Raw genomic sequence first — 13,099 nt, 5'->3', positions numbered from 1 at the left:
TTCTATTTCCGCTGCATATCATCATCAAGACGAAGCAAACCGACGCAAGCGCGACGAGCTACTATTCACCCTCCCTCTAGCAGACACAAAAGTCCCAACAGAGACGAGTCGTCATCTGAGTCTAAGCTGGAAACACATGTCGGACTAGCATTGATAGCGGATCATCAAAAAGATTACGAAAGTACCTTAAAGATGAGCATCAACGAAGGGAGAGTGTAAAATAACGAGACTGACTCAGTAAGTGAGGTATGTTCTCTACCTCCCAATAAATTATATAAATTTATCAAAATACTTTATAGAAGTCCATGTAAACTAGAAACAAAAATGAACAATTAAGAAAGGAGAATTTAGAATTAAGAGTTACCTTAGTAAAATCATGTCTATTAGAAGATTTTGATAAATTAAAAGTTGAAAATAAAAAGTTGAAAGATTAAATAGAAAAATTGAAAAAGAATCACTCATGTTCAAATGTTCAGTATTTTAGAAATTCTCAAAGATTTAATTGGTATTTTAGATATTACAAAGGTCAAATTGTAAAAGTGTTATGAAAATATATTCCTAAAAAATATCTTAGTAATCCCATAGATAGAAACTATATTGGGTTCTAAAATCGTGTCAAGAATAAATTTTCCTTAATTTAATTGATTTGCTAGGTTAGAATTTTTTTCCTTAGAAAAATATTATTTCTTACAAAATGTTAGAGTTTTATGTTCAAAATTTTTATAATGATAAGACAGTAGATATTCTGCTAAAATAAAAAAATTTAAATATTTTGACTATCAATGAATTTCCTATGAATTTTTTACCAAAAAATAATTTTTAATATTAAAAATTCTTAAAAATTAAATTTTGAATTTTTTTTACCGATATGATTAAATTTTGTATACTCAAAAAAATTAACAAGGTTTTTCTAGATCAAAATCTATTTTAATATTTATTTTAAAAAATATATATGTTTATGTATAAAATAAATTTTTTGTTAAAATAAATTTATAATTTTTGTGAAAATTTTTATTCTAATTTGAATATTTCTAGTTATTGTTGATAAAAAATATTTTTAAATAAAAATATTTTTTATTATTTTAAACTAATCTTGTTTTTAAATTTTAGAAATTCAAATTTTTTAAAACTAATTATTGTAAAAAAAAAAAAATTACCTTGACCACTTTTTTAATCACCCTTAGAAAATTTTTAAGATTTTTTCTCTATTTACTCTTTTTTTTTTTTTATGTGATGAAAGGGGAGAGAAGTTTAGGAGGTTAAGGGGAGTTAATTGTAATTTAATTGTAATATTTTACTTGTGGTTAATTACAATATTTTACTAGTACTTAATTGTAATAATATTTTATGTTTTGGTTTACCCTAATTGTAAATGGGTTAATGCACATCATAAATAGAAAGATTGTAAGCACCCTGGGTGAGTTTTGATGTGATCAACCGGGTTAAGTTAAGTCATATTGTATTTGATCCTTGTGTGTGCAAGAACTTAGGAGCACAAGAAGCCGAGCGGAAGACACAGCTAAAGAGAAGGATGACACGGGATGCGAGTCAACAAGCTCGGTGCATTCGAGGGATGAGGTATTGTTGAAAAGTACACCGACAAACAAGAAAGATGTGTGCAACGCTTCCGAGGGACGAGAAACCGGAGTTGAAGTCTACTCGAGGAGATGGCTAGAGTTGGGTTCAAATGAGCTCAACTCTGGATAGACGGAGAATCATCCAAATGACTGGAGCTACAACTAGACAAGTCAACACAGAGTTGACTTGTCCAGGTGTCTGTACCAAGTCCGGCTGCCCGACCCACCTTGGTACCGATCAGGGCGCCTCTTCGAGCCGTTGTAATATGAATAGGTCTTAGGTCCATATCAGCAACACTCTAGGCGGCTAGACCAGTCTAACGCTCGGGCAGGGATAAAGTTTTATCTCCAAGTCGTTGCGAAGCTGAAAAACTTGCACCACTAGGGTCGTCCATATCGGGTCCAGGCACTTGAAAGTGCCACATCATTAAAACAGCTATTTCGACCAGTGGATTATAAACAGAGCTCTGGTCCTAGGAGTTTAGATAACACACTTTTTGTAATCTCATTTCGAATTTTATACTTTTAATTTACACTTTCAATGCTTGTACGAGGCTTCTCCGCCTTCGAGGATTCACTTGTAGAAGGAGATATTAGTGAGTTGTCATTGCTTTGGAGTAACAATCTTTTGATTATAAACCAAGCCAATCTGATTGTCTCATATTTCTTTTTTATGTATTTCATTTTACTTTAATTAAGTGTGTATTTGCTAAAGCCCAAAGATCGAGAAAGGTTCACTTCTATTTTAGGCAACTCACCCGTCTCTTACCGACCGCACAAGGACCAACAATTGTTGTATGAACAGGAGAACAAACTCTCCTTTTATAGCACTCTCGTAAGATTTGACCTTTGGCTAACCTGGCAGCTCCGAGCGCCTGAAGTAGGTTTGAGCCCCCCTAGCGGTGCACCTTATCTGCTTCGCAACGACTCTTGAAGATAAAGTTCTATCCTCGCCCGGGTGCTTGAACCGGTCCGGGCGCTTGGAGTGTTGTGGATATGGACTCCGAACGTTATCCGCAGTAACATCTGGACGAGGCGCCTATTCTGTACCAGGCTGGATCTAGGCACCCATACCTGATCTGAGCGCCTAAAGTACGAGCACCTGGACTTGGTCCAGGCGTCTGGAGAAGTCAACTTCGTGTTAATTTGTCCGACTTCTGCTCCAGTTGCTTGGGTGATTCTATGTGTATCTAGAGTTGAGCTCACCCGAATCCAATTCCGACCTTCTCCTAGAGTAGGCTTCCCCCTGCTTCTCGTCCCTCGAATTGCAGTGCGCGTCCTTTTCGTTCCATTGGTGTACTCTTCCACAACTTCTCCTCCCTCAGATTCCGTACCGTCTTTCTCGTCCGTTGCGTCTTCTACTCGACTTCTTATATTGAAAAATTAATATTCCCTATACACTCAAAGATAAGACATCAAATATACAGAACCTAGCTTAATCCGATTAATCATATTAAAAGTTAAGATACTTACAATAGTCACACTATTCATATCATTAATATGGATACATTAGATCAGTTTTATTCTGACTTGCAAAAGCGTTACTTGTTTAATCATCCATGTTCCTTCTTGCCAAGCTATGTTGGTTGATGTGGCTGGGGCAGAAATCTGCTCTCAGAGTCAATACATACTTTCGCCCCTCCCCTCTCAATATGAAATTCCCGATTTGTTCCTGATAGTGATCCTGAAAATGGGAAAATATTTGATTTGATATTGCACGAAAAATAACAGGGCAGGACGTGAAGATATGCATTTTCAATTTACTTACATGTTGTAAAATTTATAATCTCATATTGAATGAAAATAATAATATTGTTGATCTATTTTAAAGATAAAAACAGAATTAAAGTTCTAACTTGGGGTTTAATTGGAAGTCACAAGGAACTAGCGTTTGAAAATATAATTGATTAAGATTTTATTAGTGAGATGAATGGCGATCTTTTCATAAAAATTCTTCCTACGCCGCCACATAATTTTATCTCTGTCATCTGTGGTCGATGAGGTTAAAAGAGTAATAATAATTGTCAGCAAAGTGTTTTTCAATGCATGAAATTCTAAACTAAAAGAAATTTCACCTGCCCGCTCTCATGAAAACTAGGATCTTCGATAACGTGTCAATACATGTGATAGACTCTTACACTGACTGTATTATAATGAAGTAGGGGGCATCTAGTCAAGTAGGTATAGCTACTTGACAGTATGAATCAAATCACCAATCATTTTTAGGGAATAAAATTTCTCCTACATAAAGAGGTTGCTGGATCATAGTGATTTACTGCCTTCATTTCATTATGAGACCAACAATAAAAAAACGTCTGGAGTGAAGGAATCAACATGTGCCACTGCCCACGTTACAGTAAAATGGAGCCAAAGAGATCACAATGTAAAAAACCAAATCCATATGCATTCTAAACTTAGAATTACTAATGGACTTGGCATGCTAGTAAAACTGAAAATATTCTTTACACATTAAAAATAATGTGATTTAATAAAACTGGAAGGTTCCACGCAGATATTGGTCACAACTTTAATCATCTTTAATAACAAAATAATATATCCAATCATCACCACCACTCCCAGATAAAAATCACTGCCATTAGCCACAACATCCATTGCAACCATTAGAAGCTCATTTTTTTTTCGGTTCCGAGTGTTGGAGGAATGACATATATGCGAATGCTAAGCAAGGTAACACCCAAAGCAAAGAGATACACGGTGCCTCCCTTGGGTTTAACACTCGTCGCTCACAATTGGATACATGCTTCGATAAATAGGGTAACATGAACATATGACATGAGGATATCAGTTGGAATTTGAGCATGGATAGGTACGTGGATGGATCAAGCAAATTGCCGGAGTATAAACAGAATGTTGCTTCTAAGATCTCTCCAGGGAGTTGGACACACTTCCGCAAAATGCTTGAATCACAAGCTACGAAGATCGATGACATCAAATTTCATATTGGTATTCATGTAAACATGAGAGCTGTGTTCGTAAATAGGAGTGCCATCAAGAGGCTCCTCGTGTGGGTGGAATCCGCGTTCTTGACAATTGCGTATCAGATTAACACCTGTTGGATCTGTCAAATGGAATATACCATGTGTTCTGTAGAAAGGAAAACAACATGAAGCTTCTCCATAAAAAGCAAATATATAATGTAGAGAAACTACATTAGGATTGCATTTTTTTTTGTGTTAAAACCATAGAATAGTAATCCAAAAAATTATACCCACCAATAAAAAAAAGAATTTTAGATACATCCAAATATTCATAGAATTAACTAGATCAGTTTTACTGGACATCTAGTTGGCTGTTACAACTATTTATTGTATCTATGAGAAAGGTTATTGCATGTTCCCTCTTTTAACCTCTTGATGCATGACATAGAAAATGGAAAGACTATACGTCAATGATTAAGTATAAGCTTATAGAAGTTAAGGTAGAAAGGACATGGTTACCTTGATGTATCTGTTGGCGCCATAACAATTGCAATTGCTTCTGGTAACATAATCTGTTATAACAAGGCGAAGGCTTAGAAATAATTTCAAGCATCAACAGATGTAATGCCAGGTGACACTGGTGTTCGTTTACTTCCAACTAATGTGGAAAAAAAATGTAACATAAATGTAAGGACAAATGATTGTTGACTAAACCCTTGGTTTAATATATGGTTAAAAGAAAATATCCTATGACAACATGTTAAGTATATGCTTGGGTAGTTTAGGATGAAAAACTATGATCAAAAGCAGTATCAGCAACATGACTGATCAAACATTGCCATTCCCTATAACTCCAGTCATATTTCTTCCAGTCTCCGACTACATAAGAATTATCATCATGAAAAATAATTATTATTGAAATAGTGAGTAGGATATGGAATGTGTATACTGACAGATAGGCAATGGAGATGTAGATAGTTAAAGGACAAAATTTGTCAGCATCATTAAAACCATTTTATCAGAGGTGTGAGGCAGAACATGTAGCTAAGACATTATGGAACTCAGGAATGAGGTGCAGTGTGAGTGCACACTTCTCTAGTCACTCTTAAGAATACACAATAGAAATCTTGGAATAGAAAATACCAATTTATTTTTTGTGAGTTCATTCAAAAAAAAAGAGTTGAAATCAACTGGTAAAAGATAATCTATACTGAAAATGAATAAGGAAAATACAACTTTCCTTTGATTTTGAACACCTCTCCTTTGAACCAAATGCCTAAATATAACTATTTGGAGTTCGATATATTGTCATTTTTAAAAATGATATGTAAGTTGGAGGAAAAACATTTTTAAAAGATGCAAAGATATACTTTGTAACTGAAACTACATATACTCAGCACAGTACAACATCATGGTTAAATGATATAAAATGGATTAATAGTTTTGTAAATTATAAAAAAAAATAACAAAAAAAAGCAGTACAAAAGGTTTTGAAGTTTCACCTGATATGAATAATGAGTATGGAGATCAATTGATGACATGAAACACGTCTGCGTTGGGTGAGTCTGAAAATAATCCAAATGAATTGACTTATAACGAACAAGTCATACATCATATAACTAATATGTAGAGGCATAGAATTCGCCAAAAATCATGTCAGGCATACCAAAAGATGCATAATGTTTTAAATAGTTGAATAAGAAAAAAACAATAACATCTTAGCTTCTACATGTTTGTGCCACAGCCCATTCAAGTGAGAAAATTGACCGATGAACTTACAAGATTCAGCTATTAGACACAAATTCTAAAATAAACCTATAAACGTCCTAATCAGTCACATCTTTCCCTGTGAGGCTGAATGGTGTGTCACAGTTTGAAAGAGTGGAGATTCCTACTCACACAATAGTTGTAGGATAAATATTCATGGCAATACACACACAAAAAAAAAGGATAGCCGGTGCACAAAGTTCCTGCCAATGTGGGTCTGGGGAAAGGTCTATTATATGCAGCTTTACCTTACATTACAAAAGATTGTTTCCACAACTTGAACCTGTGACCATCGAGCCATAAGGCAACAATTGTATAGTTGCGCCAAGGCTCCCCTTCACGTGAGTCGTGACAATACACAAATGAGTTAGAAGAATACATTTTCAATGTTTAAAATCACTACAAATATAGGAAAACAAAAAAAGACAAGTATATAAGCATACAAACATGATTGTGATCTATAAATTCATCAAGAACACGGAAGATGAAGAGCAAAGCCTAATAGCACTTCAATTATTGTTTCAACAATGCCACTTGGAAGAGAAATGAGGGAAAAAACAATTTTTATGCTAAGCACAAGTGACATAGAAGACTTACATGAATCCACCCAAGAGGAAACAGAGAGAGCTTGTCTTGGACATTAAATATTTCTTCTTCGTCAGTAGTTTGGCACTGGAAGAAAAGGACACATATTACATACAACAAGTGATTAACAATAGGGAAAAAAATCAAGGATGGAAATATTTACAAGGTTCAAAAATTAACAAGTGAAACATAAATTTGTAATTATGTGTAAAATCAAATCAACTAGGCTCCTTAAGACCAAAGTCAATTATATCCAAGAATCTTTTCAAAGAGTTTCTCCGGCACCAACAACCAGAATTATTTCTGGGGGGGAAGGGGGGATGACATGACAAAATCAAGAGACACTATACAGAGAAAGTAAACAAATAAAATTGTGAATCAGCTTAAGAGCAGGAGCTGCTATGGACAATATGCACAGATAACTAACACACTAGAGAAAACACAACACTTGGATATAACCAGATATTCTCTCATAGCTATTATTATGTATCTAATTAGCAACAAAAGCTCATTGGTACTAAGTTGATTGTCATAGTGCAATCAAATTACAAAGACAAAGAAAATGTCAAGCCCAATCACAATATGCTGTTGGTAATGAGGGATAATATCATAATCTATCAGAAAGAGTAACAAGATTCATACCGAATCAGATGTTGATTCTTGCTTTGGGATTATTAAGGTGGTCACATAAAACATCCTATTTTTCTACAAGAAAAACATTGGATAACATCAGGTATCAAGCAAAATCAGCTATGTTAGATAACATTATTTTTTGTTAGTTTTTATTGAAAATCATAGATAAATGTAACTTAAGGTTACTTACCAATGCACCTGCAAGAATTCCACAGGTTTCCAAGTTCTTGAAAGTATTCTTTTCCGCTAGCCGCAAAAATGATTCCATCATCTTTACTGGCTGAAAATGAAAGCTTTGATTGTTTAACTAGGTTATGTTAATCAATCTTTTGAGTGACACATAAACCAGGAAGAGTGCTTACAACATGCAAATGTTGAAAAGACTTTGTTTCTTCTTGTGAAGGATTTGCAGGGCCTGGTCTTGGATCAGCAACTCTGGATGGGGGAATTGCAAGCAACTGAGGTTGCACTTCGGCTAGAACTGGAGGAGGAGATGGTTGCCTTATGTTCAACTGAGCAAAATCTTCCTGAGCTGCAGTTTTGATAATAGAATCAGATTCCTCTACAGCAATAGACCATCTACCATCATCAAGGGACAGAACTGAGTCCAGATCATAATTGTTCTTTCTAGAATCACCCTCATTTATCACAGCTGAACTGGATTGCACATCTTGAATCAGCCTGCTTGACATTATTACAAAGTAGTGGTTCTTTTTTATGCAATTCAAACAAGTAAATCATGTAACAGAAGCAGTTTGTAAAGCATCAAGACTAAACATTTTCACCTTGAACTTGCATCTTGAATTAACTCAGAATTGCTTGGATACTGGACCTGTACCAAATAGCAAAAAATATTAAAGCCATTAACTATGCTAATGAAGGGCTAAAAATATGCCAAGAACAAAAGGATTTTACCCTTCTACCAGTAATTGGTCTTGCATTGGGACCCCAAAGCCCATTAGACCCTAAAATGGAGTGCCTAGATAAGGTTTCTTCTTTTGGATGAAGTAGGCCAAGGGATCTGTAAAGTAAGTATTAATAGATTAAGACCTTGTCATGCATATTTTTAGCACACTATCAGTGGCAGCAGTACAGAGATAAACAAACAGCAGCTTAATGTTTTAAAAACCTTTCAATAGAGAAAGATGATAAAGACTTTAAATTGAAACATCTTAAATAACTTCCTGAACCAATCTATAGAAAGAAGCCGTGGAAACTAAGTAAATGTTAAAGACATACTTTAGAATCCATAAAAATTCTGAAATTCCCAATAACCTACACGTCATCCAACACTATAGTCCTTAAGAACAAGCAACAGACAACTGATCAACATGCTCATTTCATGACAACAGAAGTCTGGATAATCAATCAATTCTTAAAATATGAAAGATGTAATCCCCTTATTGGATGACAGAACAAGTTATCAAGAAGAACCTAGGTACATCTCACCAGATGGAATTCCTGTAGGCCTGTGAAGATAATATTACATTCCTTGTGACTTCTCCTTTAAGAGCTCATCTCCAATCAAAACTCAAAAAGAGAATAAAAAACATACAAGTCCATTCCAAGTCAATGTAATCAGTTAACATGACGAAATGTGCTCCTGCATTACCAACTAATTACACTATCAAGCGCACAGATGGTATGAGGTGCGCTACAAAGTGTTCTGTGAAATTAAATACTACTATGAATTAGACACTGTGATATAATCTTGTATATATCTCAATGGAGGATAGAATTCACATAGCCAACTTCAATGTTGGGATAAACACGACTTGATGATGATGTTTATATTTTAAACAATCAAAAAACAACATATATGCAGCATCGAACTTCAGAAAAACAATCACAACAAACCCACCAGACTTCTATGAATAAATGATTTGGAAATAAAATGTTTTTCCTTGTCTTGTGACAACACATGTGGAACCAAAACAAGGAGCTTTGGTACTTTTTCTTTATGTTGGTAGTTTGATTCTTTGAGCCAAAGTAGCCATAGTAACCCTGAAGTGAGCCCCATCACCCACTAATACTAGTGTCCAACTCGTGTATTCTTCTGTTGAGTGCAAGATTTCCAATCACCAGTTGGCGATTGGACTCATTTTTCTAATCAATTGCTGCCAAATCTCATCAGAAATTATAAAAGATCAGATAAGTAGCCAAAGGAAGAATGACTACATTGTATACATGTCTCTTTTATGTTTTTGTGGTAGAGGACGCATTATTAACCATTCTGGTGTCCAACAATCCTAACTGAACCACTGGAATAAATCATTACCGAGAGTATACACTACTGATTTACATCCTAAGATATACAAAAAAATGAACTTGAGGCATATGAGCCACTGAAATTTAAAGATTGACAACAGTGTAATAAAAAATGTTAACCATGGGGCTCAATTAATGGTCTTATAGGATTGCAAGCCTAAGTTGGTGCATTAAGGAAATGAATAGAATAATGACATGATGCCCTCTTTTATAGGGTTTACAATAGCCATCTAATAAGGCAAAAGATAAAATAGGCTAAATTTGCTAGAGATAGTGAAAATAGAAATAATAAACTTGTAAAAAAAGTCTATACCCCTGAATAGTTCTATTTTATCGGACCAAGCTATCAGCAAAAGAACTATTTTTATTTAATTTCTATATGCTTTATGTATTTTGCCATGGCTATATATTGGTTAGCTCTGACAAAATATTTAAGCTTTTCATGAAACATCAAACATCCAATGAATTTTCCTTTCACCTGAATCTGTTGCAACTTCTGGTTTTAATGATTCTTTCCATAATTCCAAAATTCCTATCGAATCTAGGCAACACAATGTTTAAGGGAGATTAAATAATTTATCTACATACATTTTCTGAAATGATCTCTCTGTCTGCAAGTTGTTTGGCGACACAATTTGAATCTTATTGTTAGAAGGCCTCCATGAGGACAAAGATGTATTACTTACAGGCATCTGCATTTGTGAGAACAAGATAATAATTAATAGCAAAGTTCAAAGTTAGGATTTATGCCAGAGATGAATCAAGTACTCATCGTCATTGACAGTGTTATACTCACGCAAACTTTTCTTTGATCAAGCATTGTTCAATCATTCAACTATCTGAGAAACAGCAAAAGCATACCTGCTCAATGTGTGAATTAGAGAGGATTTGTGTCTTAGCCGGAGCTGAACTAGTGGAGATCCTTTTCTGACTAGAATTTAGTATCATATGCTCACGGTTAAGTTCATCAACTCGGCGTTGAACTTCTGGCTTTAGCGATTCTAGTTCATTCATTACAGCTAACAATTTCTATTGGAAAAATACTAATAATTATCAATCAATAGAATACTACAAAGTCTGAGAAAATACAAAATGGCCATACCAACCTCCTTAAACGCAAGAGGAAGCGCCTGATATTCATGGTGGCAGGGAATTGTCTCACACAACAGGCTGCAACCATAAGGTTTAAGTCCAAAAATTCTTATCAAAAACCAAAAATTGTAGTGTGCTTCCAATTGAAATAGAAGGGAAAAACAAAAAACGTAGAAGATTGTTGGACAGATACTTTTCTAGCCACAATCTTTGGTGGAAAAAAGCATAAAAACAGTATCTTAGTTGACAGGATTCATACCTTGAATATCTGAGAAGTATGATGTACAAATCAATGATATTTTTCTCCTCCCTATAAATTCTAGCCTGAAGATAAAAGAAAGCATTTGAATTTAGAAAGTCACGTACTGCTAAATCACTTAATCTGGCAATGAATAATGAAATCAAAAAGGTCTTGTCGAACAAAATATAATCAAGTCCACCTCAACAGTTCAATGTCAATATGCCAAAAAAATTTGAAGCAAAGCACAGTCTACAAGCATTAGAAACCAAAAAGGCTGTAATGGACCAAGTATAATCTTAGGAATCATTTGATTCTTCTATTATGTATTTTCTCGCATATATGTTCCTTGATAAATGTATTGTGTATCAAAGAAGTATATGTTTTTGTACTTTAGGTATAAACACAACATTTGAAATAAAACATAACTGCCTCTTGATATTCTTAGACAAAGTTTCATGGAGTTTCTCTAAAGACATAATATAAAACCGTAGTATCTTTTATACGAATGCTATGATTCTTTCATAAGCTCATATTATTTTGGGAGAAACCTTACACGTATGCAAAATTTTAGTATCATCCTTAGAAAGTCAGATAGTTTTTAGTTTTTCATTCCTTCTCCATTTTGAGAATTGCTAGTAGCTACCCAGAAATTAGTAGGATAAAAAACTGTAATTTTCGCAATATAGCTTCTCGACAGGACATGAAAGTTTATTACCACAAAAAGATATCCAGCAGCAAAATTCATGTCAAACGACCATCAACATTCCTTTTCCCCCTTCTTATTTCTTATTCATAAAGGTATCTTCGAATTTCTTAAAAAAAATAGTTCAATTGCGAAAGAAAAAAAAAATCCGTTCAAAATTCGATTTTTGTAAATAATAATAATAATGACAAATAACGATAGTTCGAATTGAGAAAAAGGGCACAGGATTGGGATCGGAACAGGAGTCGATAAGCAAGGGAACCTGCTTGAGGAGATTATCGGCGATGCGAAAGTAGAAGGGAAGGGAGATGCGGTTGTCGACTTCCACCCTCTGAGCGAGGGCGTTGATGTCGATCGATCTCACGTAAGGCCTCATCGCCACCGTCGGCCTGCGATCGGCGCCGATCGAGGGTTTCTCCACCTCCGGTGTTCGTCGCAACAAACAGCGGAGGAATTGGTAGATGCTCCTCGATTCCGCTCCAAGTCCAACCCACGAGCAGATGTCAGTAGTAATCGCAGAAAGGCTTCAGCTCACGATCGATTAAGCTGGGCTTTATAGTTTTACGGCAGGGCAGTATTTACCTGATCATGAAGTATAATAGCGGAGATGTTGCTTGATCATGAAGTAAAATAGCCGTGATGTTGGGCCGGCTCGGAGAGGGCAAATGGGCTGCCAATTTCGACTGCACGCAATGTGGAAATAATACAGATGTAATGATAAAAATAATGAAAGAAAAACATATTATAAAGATGATGGTAAAAGATGAATAAGGTAAATCATGGTCCGTTATTAGTTTTTGTAATAGTGATTAGTATAAGGGAGATATTTATTTTATTTTTGTCGAGATTTGAACTCCAAATATCATGATGATAATATTTTATGTACTAACCACTAGATCCATATGAAAGATAAAATAAATTATAAAGATATAGCATGTAATGGTACGTATCTAGCTGTTTTATGCTCCCCCAATGCGTGCCTATGGTGTGTGACTGAGAGGGCAGACCATGTGGTAGTAGGGGTGGCCCTCCATTGTTGTGTCCGTCCCTCTCAGTCCATCAGTCGTGGGACGGAGGTACACACGTGGGGGGCATACTGGCATAGTACAACGGGACTGAGTATGCATCAAGAATAATATATACAGGGTGGAGTTGTTTTTACTCGAGTGGGCTCCAGTCCCATCTAAAAAAAAATATTAATAATTTTAATTTTTGTTAATATTTTTTTCAGACCCACTAATAACTCATTGATCATTCTGTCAGTCACTTCCATGGTCTATTATTTTTTCTCCCA

At 35.0% G+C, this 13,099-nt stretch overlaps 1 protein-coding gene across 1 annotated transcript; it reads right to left on the bottom strand.

Annotated features, from left to right (window-relative positions):
• Nucleotides 1-4,173: 4,173 nt before the first annotated feature.
• Nucleotides 4,174-12,388, bottom strand: LOC121986000 (AMSH-like ubiquitin thioesterase 3). The gene is made up of 14 exons (XM_042539752.1): nucleotides 12,068-12,388; nucleotides 11,121-11,185; nucleotides 10,876-10,939; nucleotides 10,631-10,798; nucleotides 10,358-10,461; nucleotides 8,417-8,522; nucleotides 8,287-8,333; nucleotides 7,864-8,182; nucleotides 7,692-7,781; nucleotides 7,511-7,573; nucleotides 6,881-6,955; nucleotides 6,019-6,081; nucleotides 5,036-5,088; nucleotides 4,174-4,682 (listed from the first exon to the last, which is right to left on the bottom strand). Exons 1-14 carry the CDS (start codon nucleotides 12,179-12,181, stop codon nucleotides 4,502-4,504), a joined length of 1,512 nt encoding a protein of 503 aa, XP_042395686.1. The 5' UTR covers nucleotides 12,182-12,388; the 3' UTR covers nucleotides 4,174-4,501.
• Nucleotides 12,389-13,099: the final 711 nt, after the last annotated feature.

The sequence above is a fragment of the Zingiber officinale genome, chromosome 5B (assembly GCF_018446385.1).
Source record: "Zingiber officinale cultivar Zhangliang chromosome 5B, Zo_v1.1, whole genome shotgun sequence".
In the NCBI taxonomy this organism is placed as follows: Eukaryota; Viridiplantae; Streptophyta; class Magnoliopsida; order Zingiberales; family Zingiberaceae; genus Zingiber; species Zingiber officinale.
Note: the sequence above shows the minus strand (reverse complement) of the source record. Positions and strands in the feature narration are given on the sequence as shown.

Coding starts and splice junctions, on each gene's coding strand:
- LOC121986000 (XM_042539752.1), bottom strand. CDS start 12,181: ATGAGGCCTTACGTGAGATCGATCGACATCAACGCCCTCGCTCAGAGG. Junction 7,782..7,863: donor CTTTTCAACATTTGCATGTT/GTAAGCACTCTT, acceptor TTTCATTTTCAG/CCAGTAAAGATGATGGAATC. Junction 5,089..6,018: donor ATACTCATTATTCATATCAG/GTGAAACTTCAA, acceptor TTGTTATAACAG/ATTATGTTACCAGAAGCAAT.